The sequence below is a fragment of the Amblyraja radiata genome, chromosome 7 (genome assembly GCF_010909765.2).
Source record: "Amblyraja radiata isolate CabotCenter1 chromosome 7, sAmbRad1.1.pri, whole genome shotgun sequence".
Lineage (NCBI taxonomy): Eukaryota > Metazoa > Chordata > Chondrichthyes > Rajiformes > Rajidae > Amblyraja > Amblyraja radiata.
The window spans coordinates 6,021,988-6,034,129 of NC_045962.1; the positions used below are offsets into that span (position 1 = coordinate 6,021,988).

The window sequence follows — 12,142 nt, forward strand, 5'->3', positions numbered from 1 at the left end:
GCAAAGGTGGAAATGTAGCTTAACCCACAAAATTATTGAGAGGTCTGGAACAATAGAAGCCCCCATTTTCAATGACTAATCTGTCTACCGTAATGTATTCACCCTAAGTGTTTAAATTGCACCAAGAGGCACTTAAGGATGTAAACGTGAATTGAAATGGCCCCATAAGTTGCAGGGAAGCAAGAAAATAAAGAAACAGGAAATCTGACTAATGGGACTGCACCTCTTGAGCCAGATCAGCCCAGTGGTTTCTTTGAAAGACCTAAATACAATTTGAATGACAATAGACAATAGGTGCAGGAGTAGGCCATTCGGCCCTTCGAGCCAGCACCACCATTCAATGTGATCATGGCTGATCATCCCCAATCAGCACCCCGTTCGTGCCTTCTCCCCATATCCCCTGACTCCGCTATTTTTACGAGCCCTATCTAGCTCATCGAGAGATACATCTCTGTATCAGCTCAAACTTGGCAAGAAATATTTACTTAAGCTAAATAAAATCTAGGTTACACTTCACACTGGTTGATATTGAAATCCAGGTAATTTTCAGATTTAAATTTAGTATTGTCTAGAGAAATCTAGAAATATGAAGCAATGTGCTTAGGCAGGATGGCGACTGCTTTTAAGGAGGTCATAACAACTAGACCAAGTGAGACCCGTTGGGTCCCAGTCACACGGGTGGCTTGGTCACCCAACGCAATATTCCACCACTCACCTGTTCCCTTCGGCGGGGCCTGTCGAGGGGTGGGAGGGGAGGGTGTGGGCGTGGGAAGAGGGTGGTGGGTGGGGGAAGAGAGGGGTGTGGGTGGGGGGAGAGGGGGAGGGGGGGATGGTGGGGTTGTAGGGGAGGGGGGGTTGTAGGGGAGGGGGAGTTGTAGGAGATGGGGGGTTGTAGGGGGGGGGTGTAGGGGGTGGAGGGGGGGGTTAGGGGAGGGGGTGGGGCAAAACACAGACCCCGCTCACAGAACACAGAACACAGACCCAGCACACGGAACACAGCCCCCGCTCACGGAACACAGAACACAGACCCCGCACACGGAACACAGACCCCGCTCACAGAACACAGACCCCGCTCACGGAACACAGACCCCGCTCACGGAACACAGCCCCCGCTCACGGAACACAGAACACAGACTCCGCACACGGAACACAGACCCCGCTCACGGAACACAGACCCCGCTCACGGAACACAGAACACAGACCCCGCACACGGAACACAGACCCCGCTCACAGAACACAGACCCCGCACACGGAACACAGACCCTGCTCACGGAACACAGACCCTGCTCACGGAACACAGACCCCGCACACGGAACACAAACCACGCTCACGGAACACAGACCCCGCTCACGGAACACAGACCCTGCTCACGGAACACAGACCCTGCTCACGGAACACAGACCCCGCACACGGAACACAAACCCCGCTCACGGAACACAAACCCCGCTCACGGAACACAGACCCCACTCACAGAACACAGACCCCACTCGCAGAACGCAGATCACAGACCCCGCTCACAGAACACAGACCCCACTCGCAGAACGCAGATCACAGACCCCGCTCACAGAACACAGACCCCGCTCACAGAACACAGACCCCGCTCACAGAACACAGACCCCGCTCACAGAACACAGACCCCCCTCACAGAACACAGACCCCGCTCACAGAACACAGACCCCGCTCACAGAACACAGACCCCGCTCACAGAACACAGACCCCGCTCACAGAACACAGACCCCGCTCACAGAACACAGACCCCGCTCACAGAACACAGACCCCGCTCACAGAACACAGACCCCGCTCACAGAACACAGACCCCGCTCACAGAACACAGACCCCGCTCACAGAACACAGACCCCGCTCACAGAACACAGACCCCGCTCACAGAACACAGACCCCGCTCACAGAACACAGATCCTGCTCACAGAACACAGACCCCGCTCACAGAACACAGACCCCACTCACAGAACACAGACCCCGCTCACAGAACACAGACCCCGCTCACAGAACACAGACCCCGCTCACGGAACACAGACCCCGCTCACAGAACACAGATCCTGCTCACTACGCTCCTCAGCTTTATTCTCGCGGCCGATGATTGATAGCGGGAGCCGGAAGGGGTGTCGCTGTCCTGGCGAATAACAGACCAATAACCTTTCTAATATTTCACCGATTGGCCAAAACTTGGTGCGCTTGGAGCAGAGGAGAACGATTAGTAAGGTGGCTTAAAAACCCTAGCGATATAGGGTAGCGTTTTTGCGCAAATTTAAATACAATGCAAACCGGAAGTGGTCAAGATGAGAGTTTTAGTAATAGTATAGATGGTAAACAGCATGTATATCATCAATGTGATATTGTCGTGCTTAAAAATTCATGTCTCTATTGTGTGCACACTTTGCAGAAAGTAGTGGAAATGACTGAATAATAGTACGGATGTAAAACGTATGGAGTCATAGAGATGCACAGCTCCAAAGCAAGTCTTTCCGCCCATTTTATCCATGCTGATAAGTTGGGCTCGACCTATTTGTCTGCATTTGACCTATCTCCCTTAAACCCTTCCTATCTATCTATCTATCTGTCCAAATGTCTTTTGAAGGTCAGAATTTAATCTACTTCTATACCTTCCTCTGCCAGTTACTTCCAGATGAGGACATCTGAGTGAAAAAGTTACTTTGTGGTCACTCTTAATTTTTTCTCCTTTCATCTTACGCCTATGCCCTCTAGTTTGAACATCCGCTATCTTGGGAAGAATTCTCTACCCTGGGAAAATATGAATGATTGAGAGAAATTGACTTCCAATCTGATTTTCATACCAGCATACTGCAGTGTCATCAATAATCTAGTACAACATGTTACTAACACACCTCTTCCAGACATTTTTCTGTGCTAGTATTAATATTAACACATTTATCTAAGGATCTAACATTCTTTTCTGTCATCTTATTTTTCATGGATGTAGGCACAGCTTGCAATGCCAGAATTTATTGCCCAATCTTAATTATTTTAGAGATTAAGATGTTGAGTTATATATTTAACTACTGAAATCCATGCAATGGAAATATTTCACATTTGTTTTAGGCAGGGACTTTTGAAATTTTGACCCCATACCAATGCAATCCATGTTCCAGTCTAAATGTTTCTTAAATGTTGCGATAGTACCCGCCTCAACTACCTCCTCTGGCAGCTCCGTCCATACACGCACCACACACAGCAATGGGCCCAGCGACGAACCCTGAGATTCACTAGTCACAGGCTGAAAAATAACTTTCCACTATCACCCTCTGCTTCCTTCCATGAAGCCAATTTTCAATCAATTCTGCTATCTCTCCTTGGATCCCATGCAATCTAACCTTCCAAAGTAGCCTAACATGCGGAGGCCAGTCGAATGCTTGATGAAATCCATATGTACAATGTCTACAACTCTGCCATCATCAACCTATTTGGTCATATCTGTAAAAAAACTCAATCATATTCGTTAGACACAACCTCCCATGTACAAAACCATGCTGACTATCCCTAATCAGCCTTTTCCCATCTAATTGCATGTATATTTTATGCCTCAGAATACTCTCTAGTAACTGCTCGGCCACATACGTCAGACTCACTGGCATATAGGCTCCCTGCAGCCCTTTTTGAATAAAGGTACAACATTTGGCACCTCTTTCAGTCTTCTTGCAGCTCACCAATATTTAATGACGACTCTTCATAGAGTCATACAGAGTGGAAATTGGCTCTTCGGCCCAACTTGCCCACTCCGACCAACATGTCTCATCCATACTCGTCCCACCTGCCTGCGTTTGGCACATATACCTCTAAACCTATCTTATCCATGTACCTGTCTAAATGCTTCTTAGAGGTGGTGATAGTCCCTGCCACAACTACCTTCTATGGCAGCTTGTTCCATACACCTACCACCCTTTGTGTAAAAAAGGTTGCCTCTCATATTCCTATTAAATCTTTCCCCCCTTAATTTAAACTTTTGTCCTCTGGTTCTCGATTCCCCCACTCTGGGTAAAAGATTCAGTGCATTTACGCAATCTATTCCTCTCATGATTTTGTACACCTCTATCAAGATCACCTATCATCCTCCTGAGCTCCAAGGAATAAATTTCGAGCTTGCTCAACATCGCTGTGTAGCTCAGGCCCTGGCAACATCCTCGTAAATTTTTTTAGCCCTCTTTCCATTTTAACATTAACTCCTACAACGGGGACCAAAACAGAACACAATACAGTTAACCCTTGTTTTAACAGATCCCTTTATAACGGATTTTGGATATAGCGGATGGACCTGCCGACACTACACCTAGCCTCTTACTGCCCCGGCTTCCAATACCACCCCAGACTCACAAGGTGTGCAGCGAGCTCTTCTTCACCCAATACATGGAGCGGTTGACACGGTTGTTACTGCGAGGCCACTGACAGTTAATGCTCGGTCACCATGGGGCTCCCTCCCCTCCCATCTGCTGCTGTCTCTTCCTGTCGGTGTTGCCTTGTCCACTTCCGGCTCCTTCTTCCGTCACTCTGTCCACTCGGTCCCCCCTCCCCCAATCCTTCACCGCTGCCTCCACCCCAACCGGAGTCGCCAACATACTCCACCTTGGAAGCGGCAGCAGGTGATAGGGGAGGGATCCCCATGGTGACTGACCAGGGCAGCAGCCTGAAGAAAGCACTGTCCCCAGGGCCTACAACGTGAGCCACAAAACATCCATGTCACCGGACCGTGCGGTGGGTGAAGAAGGGCTCGCTAATGCAGACCAGCAGCACCGACCCCTAGTATTAAGGTGAAACGACAAAAAGTGCTTGAGTAACTTAGCAGACTGAATCAGTCTGAAGAAGGGTCCTGATGTCAGCTATCAATGCTGCCTAACCTGCTGAGTTACTCCAGCACTTTGTGCCCTTTTGTGTATTAACCAGAATCTGCAGTTTGTTGGTTTCAACTATATACCTAATGCAAAGAATTTCACTGTGACTTGTCACATGTGACAATAAAGCATTCATTCATTCAACACCTTACTCGGTTATAACGGACATCATTCCGCCCTATGGTCTGTTATTACAAGTGTTTACTCTACTACAAATGTGGCCTCACTAATGTCTTGTGTAACATGAGTGGGGTCCCAGGCCACTGCAGAGCTATGACTTGCTGATATTGCAGTGTCTTAGCAGCGCCTTTGTATACATGAGATTTTATGGTAATGGTGTGGTGTTGCAGCTTTATCAGATTGACCTCAGTTTTAGAGGTTCTGGCATGGGCCTCCCCTCACTGAACCTGAATTGATGCTGCAACATGATGGTAATCAGGGTAAAGGATATAACACAATGCACAACTTCAATCTAACGTGTTGCTCCTGGGATTGGTTAGCTGCAGCAAATTACTTTCATTATTTATTGTGCTGTAATTTCACTAGGTTGATGTGTCACTTTTTTGATCCATTTCGCTAGGTTGATGCATATTTTCTGATGACAGGTACTGCTTCTGACATGTATTTCTAATTGAACTAGATGGGGAATTCTGGTTTGATCATGAGTGTAGGCATTTGCTGCTGGTCGCTGTCACACATCAGTAAAACTACATTATCCAAGCAAATCCTACCGTCATTAGACCAGGTACTCATTAGTGCAAAGAGAAAATGGACTGAGTGTAGAAAATAAACGGAGTATAGTGTTACAGTTGCAGAGAAAATGCAGATTTTTTTTTTAAGTAAAAAGGCCATAATGAGGTTTGGTAGATCAGGAAATTCATCCCTAGCGTATGATCTTTCATTAGGCTAGCTCTAGCTATTATTCTTATAGCCTGGTGAATACCATCTTGAGCTCATTGCATAATTCGGCACAGGAACAGACTCTTTCAACTCTCTTTGTCCACGTCAACCCCAATGCCTATTTATGCAAATCCCATTTGCCTGTATTAATCTGTATCCATCTACACCTTTCCTATCCAAAGTACCTCTTCAAATGCCTTTTAAATGTAGAAACTGTATCTGCCTTTACCACATTTCAACCTCCAGTAAGAACACGTAAGCTCATTTTCAGTTTGAATATGAGCTTAGTCATAAAACCAAGAAAATCTCTGCCTAGGTTATCTGCCCAACAGATGCAGTCACAATAATATGGGTGATTTCCTTGTGGCAGTGGGTATAGAATATGTGCCAGTACTTACAAATATTCTCTTTTCAATTAAGCAGAAATATGTCTTAAAATTAAAATTATTTCCAGCATTGGAATTTTGATGTCCCTATTATTCTTTTATTATTGCATAATATTTGAAATAAATTGCGCACAACATTGCCAGACATATTTTTATGAATCATCAGACTTTTGTGATCTCTATAGTTTTGGCCTCTGTTTTAGCAATTTTATATTCTGTGAAACATTGTACTATTTACGCAGGGTTTCTAAGTTTTAATAAAATCCATTTACAGATTATGAAGACAGTTCAAACCATGATTACAAATGAACTTAATTTAATTAGCTGAAAAATAGATGCTAATTGTTTTATTCTTTAATGCATGAACATCTAAATAAAACTTCTTCAGATGCACAGAATGCTTCACAATCCTGAAAAAATACACATAGTCCTGTAAATGAAGCTTTAATTGGGTGCTTTAATATCTAAACAATGTACATGCTTGAATTAAAAGGAATATTTGAGATTTCTCGAGTCAATTGGTCTTCAACATCAGCCTATAAATTAAACTGTAACGATTAAATCAGTGTTAGATTAGAGCTGCTTATCATAAAAACATGAAGCAAGCCCTGCTAACATTTTCTACTGTATAACATTTGTAATCTAATCTGCCTTTAATACGCTCAACAGGGTTGCAAGTGTACAGAGTGAACCTGGTCATCAGATTCTTCTCGCACAACAACCTTTGGGAAGGAAGAGAGGTCTAAGACAGGTAAGAGTGAATTTGGATCTTTTAATGCTGAAAAATAAAGAATTAACCACAAATAATATTTTGGAATGGACAGGTGGAAAATTATCTTGATTCTTTAAAACATAAAGTACAAGATTGTCATATTGAACATTTGTCTGTGACTTACTGATAATCTATGTGTGTACCTCTGGAGGTACATCAATGTACCAGCCAAAATATATATATATATATATAACATATAACAATTACAGCACGGAAACAGGCCATCTCGACCCTTCTAGTCCGTGCCGAACACGTATTCTCCCCTAGTCCCATATACCTGCGCTCAGACCATAACCCTCCATTCCTTTCCCGTCCATATAACTATCCAATTTATTTTTAAATGATAAAAACTAACCTGCCTCCACCACCTTCACTGGAAGCTCATTCCACACAGCCACCACTCTCTGAGTAAAGAAGTTCCCCCTCATGTTACCCCTAAACTTCTGTCCCTTAATTCTCAAGTCATGTCCCCTTGTTTGAATCTTCCCTACTCTCAGTGGGAAAAGCTTATCCACGTCAACTCTGTCTATCCCTCTCATCATTTTAAAGACCTCTATCAAGTCCCCCCTTAACCTTCTGCGCTCCAAAGAATAAAGCTCTAACTTGTTCAACCTTTCTCTGTAACTTAGTTGCTGAAACCCAGGCAACATTCTAGTAAATCTCCTCTGTACTCTCTCTATTTTGTTGACATCCTTCCTATAATTAGGCGACCAAAATTGTACACCATACTCCAGAATTGGCCTCATCAATGCCTTGTACATTGTACTCAGCTGCCTTGTACCAGCTGAGTTCATCAGGCTAGGCCAATGATAAACTCCACCTTGCCTGCCAATTAGTGCAGGAAGAGCCCCTTTATGCTCATGCCTTGTAATATTGGTCCTTCCAGATGACGAGAGGCCAGATTCATAGTGATTTGTGCATGCTTACTGTTGAGTGAATCAAACATACTCACTGATCTGGTACAACAGTATTTATTGAGTAACGCATACCACACACTACAGCTTGTTACTTCTGCTGTATAGCAGCACTGACTGGCAGCACATGTCGGGTTGCTATAATATGAATAATGTGGCAGTAGGCGGAGCTTATAATAATAAAGCACTACATTGGTTAGTAAGTAAAGTAACCAATCTACCTCTTTCCTTGTAAGAATAAAAAGTGAAACACATCTACAATAAAGTGGTATATATGCATGAGCACATTACTGAGTGCTGACTGATTAATACAGTAACCGAAACGCTAAAAGCGCCTACAGGGAAGTACTGATGGTTCAAACAAAATCCCCATATCTAAGGGGCGGTCTACAAACCCGTCCCGCGCGTGTATGGTACAGATCCTTATCTCCTTCCTTCACTGGAGAGATTGCCGGGGGCATAGCACTGGTGACCCGGGGGACAAATACGGCGAGGCAGGTGAGCGGGGCACCGAACGTGGTGGTGAGGGAGCTGGAGACCCAACCAATGGCAGGGCGTGAGGGAAGAGAAAGTCCGTCAGTAGGAGTGATCGGACGCGGAGCATCAGGATACGAGACTGCAGGACGTGGTTCCTTCACAGGAAGGAGATGTTGACGGTTGTGTTTGTAGATCCCTTCGTCGGCGCTTACCACGTACGAGCGCGGCTCTTTTGCGAGACTGTGGATGAAATCCAAACGGCCATAGCCCTTGTTGGTTGGAAGGCGAACGACTTGCCCACTGGAGAGAGGTTTAAGTGGTTTGCTGGACGTATCGAAAAATCGATTTTGGGTATCGCGTTTCAGCTGGAGTTTCTGTACAGCAAGTGGTGAGTGAACCTGTGTACGACAAAATGGCATGACTGCTTTTGGATGACTGCATCGGATGTTATGCTTTGGAGCTGGTCGATTTCGAACCAGCTCGAATACGAGTCAACGAGAACCAGATACTGCAGGCGAGCAGGAGCAGCGTGAATGGGTTTGTTCAGAATGGTGACAATGGTTTCAACAACCACGGACTTCCCAAAAATAAAGTCCTTGAATTTTTTGCAGGCAAAAACCACGGCTAGTAATTCCTTTTCGGTCTGGGCATATCGCTGTTCAGTCTTAGATGGGGTACGTGAGGCGTAAGCACCAGGTCTGCAGTCTCCTTTGACGGAGGTCTGCAGGCAAGCAGCTCCGAGTCCATATTGGGGAAGTATCACACCTGAGTGTCACCGGTAGGTTTAAATCAAAATAAGCGAGGGTAGGAGCACTGGACAATTGTAATTTAAGGATTTTGAACGCCTTCTGGTGTTGTGGGTACCAAGACCATGCAGTGTCCTTGTGAGTCAGTTGGCGTAGGGGGGCAGATATTTTGCTGTGTTTGGGAATGAATTTGCCCAAGTAGTTAACCATTCCCAGGAATCTCTGCAAACTTGTCACGTCAGTGGGAGCTGGCATCTCGTTGATGGCAATGGTTTGGAGTGGTCAGGTCTGAGGCCGTCACTGGTGAACACGTGTCCGACATACTGGACCTCCTTGACGCAAAATCTGCATTTCAGAGGGTTGAGGTTGAGAAGGATGTCTTTTGCATAGTCCTGTACTTTTTTCAAGTTGGCATCATGTTCAGCCATGTCACATCCAGCAGCGAGGATATCATCGACAATGATGGCACAAGGATACCGCGTCAGTAATTGTTCTATTGTACGCTGGAATACTTTGCTGGCAGAGTTGATGCCAAAGGGCATTCGCAGAAATTCGTAACGGCCAAGGGGGGTACCAAATGTAGTGAGATTGGACGAGCCGGGGTCCAACAGGATCTGCCAGAACGAACTTTTGGCATCTAGAATGGAAAACACAGAGGCACTGCCTAGCTGGGCAGCAACTTCCTCCACCGTGCACATCGGGTGGTGCAGGTGTTTGATCGCTGTGTTCCGGTCTCTGGGGGTTGATACAAATTTGGATTTCTTCTTTGTTTTTCTGGTACAACAGTATTTATTGAGTAACGCATACAACACACGAGTAGGCGGAGTTTATAATAATAAAGCACTACATTGGTTAGTAAGTAAAGTAACCAATCTACACTTACCTTAACATAGATCTCCCCCCTTAGAGGTGAAATGACCCTGTATAAGAAGTCAAATACAAATATCACATTGAAATCTGATGGTAGTGAGACAAGCAACAAGAATTTGCACAAAGAATCTTTATTGGAACAGATTAGAGAGAGGTTTAATTTACATTTGGCCACAGTTTATTGGCACCAAAAAAGATGAAAAATAAACAGTGTTTAGGAAGGAACTGCAGATGTTGGTTTAAACCGAAGATTGACACAAAAAGCTGGAGTAACTCAGCAGGTTACTTCAGAAGAAGTCTCGACCCGAAACGTCACCTATTCCTTTTCTCCAGAGATGCTGCCTGACCCGCTGAGTTACTCCAGCTTTGTGCATCTATGTAAAAATAAACAGTGTCCTATATCCTGTTAGATTTTAACTTGCTAGACTAAAATGTGATTCCTTACAAGTTTTAAATAAGATATAAATGTATTTCTTAATATTCCTTGCAGCCTCGGCGTGCTCTGCTTTCGCGTCCAAAGTTACAGACCGATGGAAGAGGACGGCAGGGAGCCCGGCTGTCCACAACCAGGCGATGCATCCAGCTAAAATCCAAGCCACTGGGTACGATCCACGAGTTAGATTTCTTTATCCCAGGGGTTACCTAATATTTTAACACATTTAGAAACTAGAATCATAGAAAAAATGCATGGGAATTCAAATATTTTGAAATATATAAATTTATGTGGCAGGGTGTGCAGGGAAGTGTAAGGACAAGGGCCTGAGCATCTTTTCCCTAAAGATCTTTTCCCTGCACTCCCCCTATAATCATTAAGCACATAAGAACATAAACATTTTGGTAGGTGTCTGTTTAATTAGTGTATGTTTCATATGCCCTTTCAAAAGTGGTCAACTTTAAATTCCTATGCAACGTGCTTAGATAAAGACAGTGTTTGTGGTTACGAGACAATGCTTACCAGGGGGTTTACAAAAATGATTATAGGAATGATTGGGTTAATGTATGATGAACAGTTTGACTGCTCTGGACCAGCACTTGCTGGAGTTTAGAAGGATGAGGGGAATTTGAGTGAAACTTACTGAATAGTGAAAGGCCTGCGTAGAGTGGATGTGGAGAGGATGTGCCCACTAGTAGTGGGAGAGTCGAGGACCAATGGGCACAGCCTCAGAATAAAAGGACGTGCCTTTAGAAAGAAGATGAGGAATTTCTGTAGCCAGATGGTGGTGAATCTGTGGAATTCCTTGCCACGGGCGGCTGTGGAGGCTGTCTTTGGATATTTTTAAAGCAGAGATTTATAGGTTCTTGATTAATAAGGCTGCCAATGGTTGTGGGCAAAGTAGGGAGAATGGGGTTGAGAGGGAAAGAAAGATCACCTGTGATTGAATGGCAGAGTAGACTCAATGATTAAGATAAATAAAAGGCAAGATAATAAAAATATGGAATTTCAATGAGATGGTGTGGTTCTGGTCATGAAGTGGTATCATTCTCCAGTGCTATTTACAACAAGATCTCCATATTTGACAAGTATTGTTTGAGGTGATGCAAATATTGATCAAGTGAAGACATTTTGTTTCAGTTTTCCTTTTCTTTGGTTTGGATTATAAATGGTAGGAATCAATGATAGCATTACTTCACCGTTGTTATTTTTTAGAATGATATTTGTTTGAATGTTTCCTGGCACATAGTTTGCTGGTCTTTGAATGATTGTCTCACCACAAGCCATGAATAGAAGTAGACACAAGGACTGTAGATGCTGAGTTACAAAGAAAAAGTGCAAAGTGCTGGAGTAACGCAGCAGGTTAGGCAGCGTCTCTAGAGAACATGGATAGGTGACGTATTAGGTCGGGACCCTTGTTCAGACTGACTGTAGTAGTGGGGGGGGGGGGCACAGTCTGGCAAGTGATAGGTTAATATGGGTGAAGGAGGGGTTTATGATTGGCAGATAGTTGAGCAAAGACCAGAGATGAAAAGACAAAAAGTGTGAGGTAAAGAGATAAATGATAGACAGGTGAAGGAGGAAGGAGAGCCTGGATAAAGTGTACCAAATCTACTCTGCCATTCAATCATGGCTGATCCATCATTACCTCTCAATCCCATTCTCCTGCCTTTACCCCATAACCCCCTGACACTCTTACTAATCATGAATCAATCTACGCCTTAAAAATATCCATTGACTTGGCCTCCATAACCATCTGTGGCAATGAATTCAACAGATTCG

The 12,142-nt window shown here is 44.5% G+C and overlaps 1 protein-coding gene across 5 annotated transcripts in view; it reads left to right on the top strand.

Annotated features, from left to right (window-relative positions):
• Nucleotides 1-12,142, top strand: part of unc80 (unc-80 homolog, NALCN channel complex subunit) — a 345,386-nt gene that overhangs the window by 327,848 nt on the left and 5,396 nt on the right. For all 5 annotated transcript variants that reach the window (XM_033023608.1, XM_033023610.1, XM_033023609.1 and 2 more), the window contains 2 exons: nucleotides 6,818-6,899; nucleotides 10,418-10,529. In XM_033023608.1, the coding sequence (XP_032879499.1) occupies nucleotides 6,818-6,899; nucleotides 10,418-10,529 (194 nt within the window). The remainder of the gene's footprint in view (nucleotides 1-6,817; nucleotides 6,900-10,417; nucleotides 10,530-12,142) is intronic.